The 13,824-nt window shown below is 36.6% G+C and overlaps 1 protein-coding gene across 1 annotated transcript in view; it reads right to left on the bottom strand.

Moving 5' to 3' along the window:
* Positions 1-11,023: 11,023 nt before the first annotated feature.
* LOC136857238 (PDZ and LIM domain protein Zasp) overlaps positions 11,024-13,824 on the bottom strand; it is an 87,636-nt gene continuing 84,835 nt past the window's right edge. Inside the window, exons 9-10 of the mRNA XM_067135726.2 lie at positions 13,168-13,309; positions 11,024-11,676 (exon numbers count right to left, since the gene is read on the bottom strand). Coding sequence (XP_066991827.2) covers positions 13,201-13,309 — 109 coding nt within the window. The 3' untranslated portion in view covers positions 11,024-11,676; positions 13,168-13,200. The remainder of the gene's footprint in view (positions 11,677-13,167; positions 13,310-13,824) is intronic.

Raw genomic sequence — 13,824 nt, 5'->3', positions numbered from 1 at the left:
CAATCAATCAATCAATCAATCAATCAATCAATCAATCAATCTCCATTGATCTGCATTTACAGCAGTCGCCCAGATGGCAGATTCCCTATGTGTTGTTTACCTAATATTTTCTTAAATACTACCAGTAAATACAAAGGTTAGGAAATTTATTGAATGTCCTCCTTGGTAAATTATAGCATTACCTAACTGATCTTCCTATGAAAGAGTATTTTCTGCAGTTTTTCTTCTTGAATTCCAACTTGTGAATTGTGATCTTTCCTACTTTTAAAAACACCACTCTAACTTTTTTTTTAATGCTATTTATTCGGGGCGTTGACCTAAGAAGATCTTTTGCCCCTACTTTGCACCATATTTGTGAACCTGCATGTATTTGGAAACAGAGGAAGTGTAAAGTGTTGAATGTGAGGAAAGGAACATTAAGGACGACACACACACCCAGTCCCCAGGCCAGGGATATTAATCATTTACAATTAAAAACCCCTGACCCAACCGGGAATCGAACCCGGGGCCGCCAAGCGACAGGCAGTTGCTCACCATCCTGTAACTTATTTATTACTCTATGCAGTATAACACCGCGGGGCCAGACCCACTCAAATTTACTTGTCTACTAATGTCATTCCACGCCATCTCTCCACTGACAGCTCGGAACATATACTTAGTCAAGCTGCTTGTCTCCTTTCTCCCAAGTCTTCCCAGCCCAAACTTTGCAACATTTTCTTAACGCTACTCTTTTAGGATTTTTTTCCAGTTCTCCTCGAATCAAGTACCGGTAATCCTGATAAGGGTCCCATACATTGGAACTACACTCTACATGGGGTCTTTTACATCTTTACTCCAACCCCTAAATACTCTCATAACCATGTGCAGAGATCTGTACCCTTTATTTACAACTTTCTTAATCTGATCCCTCCTTATATTAACACCTAAGTACTTCCATTGATCCCCATAAGGAACTTTCATCCCATCAATACAGTGATTAAAACTGAGAGGACTTTTTCTATTAGAGAAACTCACAACCTGACTTTTAACCTCCTTTATCATCATACCATTGCCTGCTGTCCATCTCACAACATTGTTGAGGTCTTTTCGCAGTTGCTCACCATCCTGTAACTTATTTATTACTCTATGCAGTATAACATCATCTGCAAAAGCCTAGTTCTTTACTCATATAATTTAAATATGGTATATAAGAAAACATTAAGGTCCAAAAATACTGCCTTGAGGAATTCCCGTCTTAATGATTACAGGATCAGATAATGCTCCACCTACTTTAATTTTCTGAGTTCTGTTTTCTATAAATATAGCCACCCTTTCAACCACTCATTTTTCTAGTCCAATTGCACTCATTTTTGCTAGTAGTCTCCCATGATCTACCCAATCAAATGTCTTAGATAAGTCATTAGTGATGCAGTCTGTTTTATCTCCTGAATTTAAGATATTTGTTATATCTTGCTGGAATCCTACTAGTATATCCCAATAAATCCTATAATTTCCAGCTGTTTTTCTAGTATTCAACTTTTGTATCCTTTTGTAAATGTATTTATTGCTGTAGGTAAATTTCAATACCACTTTATTAGTATTTGGTGCCTCTTCTATCTGGACATAATCTTTGTAACCAATAATCATTACATACTGCTGACTGAATATTTCTGCCTTCTGTAGATCCTCACATACACACTCCCCTTGTTCATTAATGATTCCTGGAATGTCCTTCTTGGCACCTTTTTCTGCCATACGTACTCTTCCATTCTTCACTAACATTTATCAGAGCAGTAGGTTAGGCATATTAACTTATATGCACAATGACATAGACAATTGGTGACTTTGATATTTTTCTTTAGATCTTCTCATCCTTAGTTTTACCATTTCAGTGTCCCAAAATCAATGCATTTTCAGAAGATTGCTTACTCCGGTTGTTTCTGCATCTGATATTTGCCTGACTTTGAAGTTCTGAACTGAATATCTAGAGTGAAGTCTTCTACTTCTTCTTCCTTGGCATTTTCACATGAAGATTCAGGATCTGCCAGTCTACACCGGGTTTTCCACTTCATCCGGTATACGGCATCAGCAGGTCATACACCCATATTCAGCTTATTCTTATGTACACAGTCCATCCAGCTTTCTCTTGGCCATCCACTGGGTCTCCGTACATCAGGGATAACCATTCAAAAGATGCACATGGTGTAAAAGACTGTGCGTGATTGATATTACTTGATATCTTCAAGGAATCGGTAACTTGTGTCACCTCCCTCTGTGTACCTTCGAATGGACTCTTTCTCTGCCGCTTGCACTTGGGGTTGACAATTATTTTTAAACAGTTTGCCTTCACATAATGTTTTTCACAGAATTGAGCTTTAAGACGGTGGGTACCTCCTCGCAGTAAGTTGAGCCGGTTAATTACATTAAAGAATGAGGTTGTAAAGTAATAATAGTGTTTCTCATTAGTTATTGTTTTCTGTTTTGATTGGTTATTATGGACAATCAAGAGGAGAAGAAATTGTTTTAGTTATTTTTCTATTGAGTTTCAGCTATTTATATGCAGTGTTAACATTTTTAATGTTACATTTTTTGAAATCTGAAATGTTAAAATGTTTCTTTGAATACACATTACCGTAACTGAAGAATAGGCTGACAATGGTGGGGAATATGCACTTACTTAGTTACTGCAAAAAATATTATGACTTCAGTAATTCAAACTATTGGCAAAGATGAGAAAGCAATAAATATTATGAAACTGTATCAGAAAATATTTCCTATTCGTGTATGTCTTTATGAAACTGCTAAATGTTTTATTCATGTAAAATAACACTTCTGTTCATACGAGCACTGAAAATAAAACTTAGTTGAGGGTCTTTGTATGTTTTTATTTTTTTATTATTTTTTTTTTTTTTTTTTTTTTTTTTTTTTTTACATACAGTACCTTACACATTCAAAATGTCCTGAGTGAAAAAGGGTGACATGCCTTCTTGAGGGTTAAGTGTGATTATTTGCTGTGCAATGGATGTTGGATCAGCTCAGGTCACAGTAAAGCCTTGTCTCTCGCATCTTGCCCTGTATTGAGGTGACTTTGAAAGAGGTCCGGATGACTTCATTCCTGATATGAATGAACCATGTGATTTCAGTGACCATCTTAACATCTTCATTTCCACGGTTTGTAGCATCTACCAGTGTCTTACAGTCAAAGGCCAACAGAGAGGACGCCTGTGACCTGCCGCCATTTAAGCCAGCCAGCATTTACTCATGCTTAAACATCCTGAAGTGTGCCACCAACTGCTGACAGGTGAGAACCAAGAAATCGGAACTCATAGGACTTCATAAGAGGAATTCAGTTGGCCAGAATTGTGCCATCTCTCTCAGTGCCACATTCCAGGTATTCAGCCTTAGAAAGGCTAAACCACAGTCCAAATGTAACCAGCCTTAATTTTAACTGATTGATAATTTGTTCTGGGAGTCACTAGCCAGCAAACATTATCAGCATAAAGAAGAGGCCATGGCTGAGAGGTCTATACTGTGTATCTACAGTCACATAGTCCATGCAGAGAATGAAGAGCAACAGTGATAAAGCTGACCCTCAATGGATGCCCACTCAAATGCTAAATAACTGAATGACACAGGCAGCATGGATCATGTCAGTTGTTCCAAAGCCCTTCGCAAAGGCACACTGTGGCCCTGGTGCAAGATATTTTTCTGAATTCCCACCCACTGACAAAATGTGGCAGTTTTAAATACCTTGGCTCCGTGGTGGAGAAATTGGGTGGATGTAATGGGAAGCCGCTTAAAAATCGAACATCTTCACTGCATTTTCAAAGATTCTGTGGCTCTGGTGCAATATATTTTTCTGAATTCCCACCCACTGACAAAATGTGGCAGTTTTAAATACCTTGGCTCTGTAGTGGAGAAATTGGGTGGATGTAATGGGAATGAAAATCACAGGATCAGTGGAGGCTGGCTGAAGTGGAAACAAAATTTTGCTTATGTTCTATAATAAGAGGATGTCACCAAAGCTTAAAGGTAAGCTCTGAAAAAATATGTGATGGTAGTGTGCCCTGCACTTATTTATGCTTCAAAATACTGGACATTCTGTGAACACCACAAGCACCATTTAAATGCCATGGAGATTAATATGCTTGAGTTCTGAAGAAGGATTACATCTGAACTGAGCAGTCGTAGAGAAGGTTTAGCACGACTAACTAACTTGGTTTGAGACGGTGAAAGAACAGGACAAAAGCTGTCTAGTCAAAAGAGTACTTGACCTTCAGCTACTAGGGTACAAAGAAGAGGAAGGCCTAAAGAAATCTGGGTCCAATGAATAAGGCAACAACAACAATGTTTTGGCCCCATTGATGTTGAAACTGCCACAACAAAATGGAACTACATTCCACTCACCTCCCCAAGCAGGACGTCATCAGTGATGGCAAGGTAAGGAAGAAGAAGAAGAAGAAGAAGAAGAGATTCATATTGATTTAGCTAATATATTAGGGGAAATTCAAGAATTTGAATGAAAGAAGTTCTTTATTAATTACCTGTTTTAGAAATTACCCAACCATCACAGGTGCTAATACAGTTTTCATATTTTGTTCATTCATTTTACTCAAAAACAGGCAGACAAAATTAAAATTATTAACACTTTCAACACTATGCCTGTACGGAATATGAGCGCACTGCTTTTCTGGTTGTGGACGGTGCCCGTATTCCATAAGGGTGTGATTTTCACGCGTGTTTATAGGCAACAGCACGTATCCCATACGGTTCCCGTCCCTTGCTTGGGGGTAGTAGTTTATCTAGTGTCCACTAGAATGTAGCAGTTATCAGGATGTTCAAAATGAAATGATAACAAAGGGTAGTTTCTCCTTGCCGTGACCTCTACTGAGGCACTCGAGGTACCGGGTGCTGAGTGTGCCAAATATGTTGCGCTGTCAGCTGTGTTACTGTACTAACATGTCCTCATGCTGGCTCAGTGATAGTGATAACCTGGATATTTTATCACGAGATACGGGTTCAGAAATACTGTAGATGACAGTGATGAAGACTCTGCTTACGAACCAGATCACATATCAAGTGACAGTTTGGGTAAGATTGTTATTTGTTACATCACTTTCGAACGCATGTTTTTAGCTGCATTATTTTACTCCGAATACAAACAATAAAAAATACTTCACCTCTCCAGAAATTTGGGCTCATTTTTCATTTAGATAAAGAGACTCAGACTTATGATGCACCCGTAACATGAAAAGAAGTAGATGATGGTGCAAGGAGTGCAAGGTTGGACTGTGCATTGCCCAATATTTTCAGGTATACAATATAAAAACAAACTATTCCTAAATAGGTAAATTTTGTATTTCAAATGTACTGTAACTGTGTTTATTTGTGGCTTAAGTAGCCACAGTAAATGATTAATTTTTATTGCTTGAGCAGGCTTATTGGTATAAATGGAATATAAATATTTTTCTGTACATTTTTTGTTTTCATAAGACTAGTATAATTAAATTACATTGGATATATACTTCCTGATTGACATCTTCAGTTTGGATGGCTGATACCTTCATATGATGCAAAAATCAGGTATGTACTATGTTTCACTGTTGTGCAATAATGTATTAAAATGCAAGAAAAAGACCCAGTTCACTGACAGAGTACATGTTAAAATATGGTAGTGTTGAAAGTGTTAAGTCCACTTCTTTGTGTTCTTCATAACAACAATTGTGCTGCTCCTCTGTATTATTCTGAAATACCATTAGACTTTGGTTTGTTTTGGGAACTAAGTTGGATATGACAAGTTTTGCTATGAAATTAAAATCTTCATGCTTAAATAGGAAGAGTCAGTTTTGGAAAATTATTATTACAATGACATATGTAGGTTAGCTATTAGAATCCACTAGGAGTTCAAGAAATGGTGCTCCCTTCCTAAGAAAAGGTAAAGGAATTTCCCTCTTCACACAGCATTCTCAAGGAAGTAAGTGGTCGCAGAAAAGGTAAGCCTTTCAACATCAGAGTGGACTGAAACCATCAAAATTATAGCAGATTTGGCTCCAGTAAGAAACTTGTATGCTAGAAGCCAGGAGAACAACCACTGCAGGTGTGCCTGTGGTGAGATTGAAACTTCAGGACATGTTCTCAGCTACTGTCTATTCGGCTCATTGCTTAGGAGTACTTGCTATCACACAACTCGCGACTTTATTGCAAAAGCCTTTCGCGGTAACGGGGGGGAAGTATATGAAGAAGTGAACTGCTAAACTGAAAACGGTAGCACGAGAGTAGATATTCTAGCCATTGATAAACAGAGAGATCGTTCTGTATTACTGGACCCAATGGTACATCTAGAATCAGGTGAAAAAAAGGCAATCTACGTTCCAGTATCTAATTACATCATGGAAAAATATCATGTGAACTCTGTCACCATCTATGGATTGTTAATGGGTGCAAGAGGTACCATACCGGAGATGATGGCCAAGTTGTGGAAGAGATTTGCCCTCAAGGAAAGCTACCTAGTCTTGATTGCCATGGGTCTGTGCTTCTTTTAAGGAACCATTTGTATTCAAAAACATAAAAATTGTACAATACTGTGTCTTATGGAAAACCCGTTGAGGGTCAGTTTTCTAAATAATGGATTATATATACACATATATACCGTATATATATACAAGTATACACACACACACACACACACACACAGTACCGGTACTAACAGTTACCCACGGCTTCGCTCGCGTGTATTTCATAAAATGATAAAAGTAATCGTTCCTCGGTACTGTACTAAGACATTATCCGAAAATCCCTGAAGTATAAACACTCACCGACAAACTGAGTTTCATTTACCCCAGAAACTCTTTGTAAACCATGTTTGTGTTATTGCCTTTTGGGGTTAGGGTGACCATGCAATATAGAACTGTACATGTGAGAAACAGTCTTTTCTCAAATCAGAAAAAAAAAGTTTATTTTTAAAGGAGATTCCAAATATCTATTTCCACGTCTGTAACATCTACAGTTTTTGAGATATAAGTTTCCTCATAAAAAGAATTCAACTTCTTCTTTTCTTTCCACCCCCCCTCCCTTTAAGTGGACTTTCTGTAAACAAAAAATATGTGTTGATTCACGTCTGTAACATCTTCAGTTTCTGAGATATAAGTATCCTCTTAAACATAATTCAACTTCTTCTTTACTGATTTTCACCCCCCTTCCCCCCCCCCCCCCCAAGTTGATTTTCCGAAAACAAAAGATACATGTTTATTTTTAAAGGAGATTCCAAATACCAAGTTTTTTCATGTCTGTAACATCTTTAGCTTTTAGAGAGATAAGAATCCTCATACAAATAATTCAATGAATTTTTCAATTCTTTCCCCCTCTTAAGTGGATTTCCAAAAACAAAAGAAGACATGTTCCTTTATTTTTAAAGGTGATTCCAAATACCAATTTTCGCGTCTGTAACCATCACTTTTTGACATATGTGTCCTCATAAAAGTAATTCAACTCCTTTTCACCCCCTCCCCCAAAGTTTATTTTCCCCCAAAATGCACATTCCTTTATTTTAAAGGATATTCCAAATACCAATTTTCACGTCTGTATTAACTTTAGTTTTCATAAGATATAAGTATACTCATACAAATAATTCAATTAATTTTTCAATTCTTTCACCCCACTTAATTGGACTTTCCGAAATCAAAGGAATATGTGTTACTTCCCAAATACCAGTATTCACATCTGCAACATCTTTAGTTTTTGAGATTTAAGTAGTCTCATACAGCTAATTCAACTAATCTTTAAATTTTTTCACCCGCCTAAGTGGATTTTCCGAAAACAAAAAATACACATTTCTTTATTTTTAAAGGAGATTCCAATCACCAGTTTTCACATATGTAATATCTTCAGTTTCTGAGATAATATCAGTATCCAAATAAAAATAATTCGACCCACTTTTCAGTCCTTTCTACCCAACCCCCACCACCACCACCACCACCCCAAGTGGTTTTTCCAAAAACAAAAAAATATGATCTATTTTTGAAAGAGATTTAAAATATCAGTTTTCACTTCTGTAACATGTTAAGGTTTTGAGATATACTGTAGATAGGCTCATTCTAAAAATTCACCCCCTTTTTTAGTTCCACTTATGTGGATTTTCAAAAAACAATTATCATTATCTCTTTACTTTTACAGGAGATTACAAATACCAGTTTTTACGTCTGTAATACGGTATGTTAAGTTTCTGAGATAAACTGTAGATATAGTCCTTCTAAAAATTCACCCCCTTTGTTACTCCTGTTCACCCCCCATTAATTGGATATATATGTCAATTTTGGTATTATATTTAAAAAAAAAATACATTTTGCTATGGAATCCCTCAAAAGTGTTAAAGAATTTATAGTGTACAGGTTTCTCATTTTAAAATCAGTGTTGTGTCCCAGTATGGCAGTGGGCTCATCAGATTGGAAAGCCACACCTTCCTAATAAGTTACTGCTACAAGCTTCCTTCGAACCACGATGTAGTGACTGTGTGTTAGAAGAAAACTTTTCTCCACTTTCAAGTTTCCAGTTCTATTTTGTCATTTTTGTTCCAGGTGATCCAATATAGAAGTGAATGGAAAAAAAAAAATCATGTTTAAATTTACATGAGGTCAAACAAACTCACAAAACTTGAAGAAATTTAATTCTTTGAATTAGTGTGGTCTCCAACAATTGGATTTCATGGTGTTTCTAATACCATTTAGTGAGAAAAGAATTTCCATTTCTGGAAGACAGTTTGCAAAAATATGTTGTTCTTTTTAACAATTTGTCTATCTAAATAAGCACATTTATTATTTTATAGATAGTTTGTTTACAGGGGAATGTATTTCTTGTCTGACCTCACTTTTATGATCCATATAATCTGCTCCTTTCCCTGTCAGATGTTGAATTTTTCCCAATGCAATTAACTTTCTTGTCTGCTGTTTTCACATTTTCTCTTGACACTTTTACTCATCATATGACTGAGTGCTAGATCCTAAATTTGGACAAATTGCTCATAATCTGAAAGTTAAACAGTGATATATGGGAATGGAATAAAAACTTTAATCCACCACCATTCATGTGTTATCTCTTGGTATTTCTGCTTAAGTAACCTTTATGTAGTCCGGCCCCGCGGTGTAGGGGGCAACGTGTCTGCCTGTCACCTGGCAGCCCCGGGTTTGATTCCCAGCTGGGTCAGGGTTTTTTAATTGTAAATGATTAATATCCCCAACCTGGGGACTGGGTGTTCGTGTCGTCCTTAACATTCCTTTCCTCACATTCAACGCTTTACACTTCCGCCATTTACATAATACATGCAGGTTCCTCACATATGGTGCAGATAGGGGCAAAAGATCTTCATAGGTCGATGCCCCGAACAAAGAGCATTGAAATTTTTAAAAAAAGAACCTTTATGTTAGATGATACGGCAGTCCAGTCAAGTTGAGCCTGGAATGGTTGCAGTCTGAAACAAGAGCAAGTTATATAGCTTTTCCACTAAACTTCAAACTGCTCATTCATCTTGCAAAATTGGCATCTGAGACTGGACGGTGTTCTTAAGGTTTGAGTGAGAGAGCAGAAACTTGACAATGGGGGATGAGTGATGGGCAGCATTTCTCAGTCACTTGCTGACCCAGTTGTAGAGTAGAGCTTGTTTACACTTTGGAGTTTAGACTACACTAGTGCAGTAATTAACTAAGTGTATGGTTTTGGAAGTGTGGATAACTGCGTTAATGAAGTACTACATTTTCTTAATTTCAAAATGTTATTTATCATCATTTTTGTAAAACAATAATTAGATCTAGCCTATTAATATTTTAAAATCTAAGTTCAAATTGATTTTTTAATAACAATGAAAATGGCAGCAAATAAATGTAATACTTTGATAGACAAGAAGTAAGATCAAATTTTAATTAGTTAAATTATTTTATTGATTATTAAACTATCAAGGAAATATTTGTTTATGTGACTGTATAAAAATATTCCAAACTTGCTTTCTTAAACCCAGATTACCCAGACAATGCAGCTACACTATGCCATTGGAGGAAAAAATGGAACAAAATAAAAGAACCAATTATCTGCTGTTGAAGGTGACCTCCCAAGACCAGAGTCTCTAAAGGTGAGATTGGAAAGAAGTGGGTAGGTCCTACATATTTCAGAACTTCAACAATAATACAAATTATCTATGTTTAGTGGATCTGGGTGTGAATGGGAACTGGGAAATACGTATGATGAGATTTCAAGGTTTTACAGATACTCTGAAGCTACAATAATTGAAATTAATTAATAGGGGTCCTCTTATTCAAAGACATTTATTAATGTGAATTAATCACATGAGGTACTAGTATTGGCACTAAACTTGTACTAAACTTGTACCTCATGTGAACAACATGTGATTAATTCACATTAATAAATGTCTTTGTATTGAATAGTAGGACCCCTATTAATTTCAATTATTGTAATTCCACTTCAATACAGATCATGAATTTTCTAAATATAAAAAAGATACTGTGAAGACCACATATTCATTCAGCTAGAGTGTTGGTAGTTAAGCCAGTGTAGAAAGCTGGACAGAAGCTGACAAAAAATACTGGATGAGGTGTAGTAATGGCAACCCTGTATGAGGTTCACCTTGTAGTTGCCGTTCTTGTGAAAGTGATGATGATGCTTGTTTTTTAAAGAGGCCTAACATCTAGGTCACTGGGCGAGTTGGCCGTGCAGTTAGGGGCGCGTGGCTGTGAGTTTGTATCCAGGATATAGTGGGTTCGAATCCCACTGACAGCAGCCGTGAAGATGGTTTTCTGTGGTTTCCCATTTTCACACTAGGCAAATGCTGGGGTTGTAGCTTAATTAAGGCCATGGCTGCTTCCTTCCAACTCCTAGGCCTTTCCTATCCCATCATCGCCAGAAGACCTATCTAGGTCGGAGCGACGTAAAGCCACTAGCAAAAAAACAAAAAAACCTCATTGAATTCTCATTGGCCCACTTGTGAAAGTAGTGCTGGGTTGAATTCACGAAAAAAACAAGTACAAACCAACTAAAGAAATTCATAAATTACTTTATCCACTCTTTTATTTTACACTTCATATTCACATAGACTAGTTCCTTTTTTATGTATGGCAGTTGACATGGTACTGCACAGTAAAGTGCTATATGCACTGATAGAAATATACATTTTGGGGCAAATGCTCATGGTGTTATTCACCTTAAACCTAAGCTTTCCTCACTGCCACACAGGCTTCTCCATTCATTGCTAGATTTATTTTCAAATAATCATTTTTCACTTTGATACACTGAGGCTTAATTATCCTTTATCCTGCTGACATAGAGTGTCTTACAGTGGTTGTGAACACATGGAAAGTAACATACCAGTATCAATTACCATACTTTTTCCACTCTATTAATTCATACTTCATACATAAGGAATGGGATTTTTATTTTATTTTTATGTATGACAGTTTGTACAGTATTGCACAGTAAAATTTTATTCACTCTACAGTAGTATATCACACTGAAAGAAAGAAAGATGTTGGAGCATATGTCTTCAATGGTTTTTCTCATAAACCTAAGCTTTCATCATCTTCACAAAGGTTTCTTTATTCATTGCTAGATTTATCAATAAATCATCATTCATTTTATTTTAATACACTCAGGTTTAATTGAAATTATTTTCATCCTTTGTCCTGCTGATGTAGTGTTCTGAAAGGAAATACATAAACCAGTGTTCATTAGAATACAACTTACTATTGATGGCAGGTTCCTGTGCTAGAACTAAAATATTAATACAATAATTGTTTTGTAAAAACTAAGCAAAATACAGTTTCTTTTAATCTGTCAAATCAAATTATCCTTGTTTTGCAATATGTATGTCTACTGTACCCCTTAGTCCTGTTCCTGATACAGGTGAGATGAAATTAAATGACATGTTTTTACCACCCTTCCTGATGCCAACCTCAGTTGGGGAGCTAAAGAAGATGAAATGAATTATGTTGAATGAATCTGGAAGGAATCAGCTGTGGCCTATGAATAGTAACTGCCCTGGAATTTGCCTGGAATCAAAAAAATGGGAAACCACAGAAAATCATTCTCAGGACAGTCGACCTGAGCTTGGCTCCATAGCCACACCACGTTAACACATGTGGCCATTCCGCTCGGTCCTTATTTTGCGGTAATCATGATTTATTTAAAAACCTTGAGGCTATGTGTTCTTTTTTTCTATTCTGGGACTGGAAATAGAATAGGAGATTAAAACTTCTGAAACATTTGAGTCCACATTCAAGATAAGAAAAGAAAAATTGCAGTTGTTTGAATATGGAGAGTACAGGAAATTTGAAATTAGTCAACAAGTTCTGTCAGGAAGTTCTTTGTAGCAAAGGTCTTGCAAGAGAGAAATATTATGAGGATAGAACTTTGGAGTTGGGATAGATCTATTTACTTTCCATGGCTAGGACAAAGAACAGAAAGCTTTCGGCATGGTATGGGTGAAACGTGTCGGAATGAAGGTATCACTATTATTGGCTACTTTAAAACTTTGAGAGAATGCTTTGGAACATAATGCTATGTAAAGTCTGTGATATAAAATCAATAAGTTGAGATGATCAACAATTTCTAGATTATAGGCAAGATGTAATTTGTGAACCTTCAAAGGACTGGAGGTACTCCCTGGTAAGGAGGAAATCTCCTTTCCCCCCCCTAGTGGTTTAACATCACACTAACACAATGAAGGGCTTCGGTGTTGTAAGGATGCAAAAGAACTAGGATTGTGAAGGAAGTGGCCACGGCCTTAATTAAGGTACAGCCCCGGTATTTGTCTGGTGTGAAAATAGGAAACCATGGAAAAACATCTTTATGGCTGCCAACAGTGGGGCAGGAAATATCTTCATAAAGAGTCTACCTTTGGAAGGTACTTGCATTGTCTTCAATTTTCAGATAAAGGTGGCTACAGAAACTAAATATATTGTTGGAAATGATGAGATAGGCAAGACAGGAGAGGATTTCAGCATTTGGGGGATATCATGACAAAGGAAGTATAAAATGGTACCAAAATGTGGAGGGTGAGGTATATTGATATATGAAAGAGGCATGAATTCATGCTGTGTGCAAACATTCACAGTTAAATGAAATTAATTTCTTGTCAAGCTGGAGCCAAATAATTTCACAATATCGTCATTATCTTGTGAGTATACTTACCTAATCTACATACATATGGAAACAAACAATCTTCTACTTCATCACTCCTTTCATTGACTTTTCTTCTTGCAAAAGTTGCAATACACTTGATGAGCTTAGGTGATCAATTTTTGGTTCTCGTTTAAATTTGTTAAAATTTACCCTGAAATATAAGAAATGTCAAAATGTAAATTGAAACATCTGGACAGAAGATAGGCTAAGAATTACTAAGGGTACTGGCAGCAACAGTAGTGTAGTGACCCTTTGCCCATAACTCTGTGAAATATACTATTATCTGGGTTTGTAAGTACCTGAGACCAGTATTTTCTTAAATACAAACTAATTAGAATGGGACCGTGTATTTCTTATTGTAAGCAAATTTTACATTAATGAAAACTGCACTGGGGACTTTTCTTTATCGCCTGGGTGATTGATCAGGAGAGCATGTTACTGGGCGAGCTGGCCATGTGGTTAGGGGCGCGTGGTTGTGAGCTTGCATCCCATAGTCGCCATAAGACCTATCGGTGTCAGCGCAACGTAATGCCACTAGCAAAAAAAAAAAAAAAAAAAAAAAAAAAAAAGCATGTTTTTAAATTAGCTGGTTACACTTCTCAAACTTTGCAGATATTCATTTTATGGCTTAACGATTCCAAATAACCATTCATTTTCCATGTATGT

This window comes from Anabrus simplex, chromosome 1 (assembly GCF_040414725.1).
Source record: "Anabrus simplex isolate iqAnaSimp1 chromosome 1, ASM4041472v1, whole genome shotgun sequence".
Taxonomy (NCBI): domain Eukaryota; kingdom Metazoa; phylum Arthropoda; class Insecta; order Orthoptera; family Tettigoniidae; genus Anabrus; species Anabrus simplex.
The sequence above is the reverse complement of the archived record's forward strand: the minus strand, read 5'-3'. Positions and strand labels throughout refer to the sequence as shown.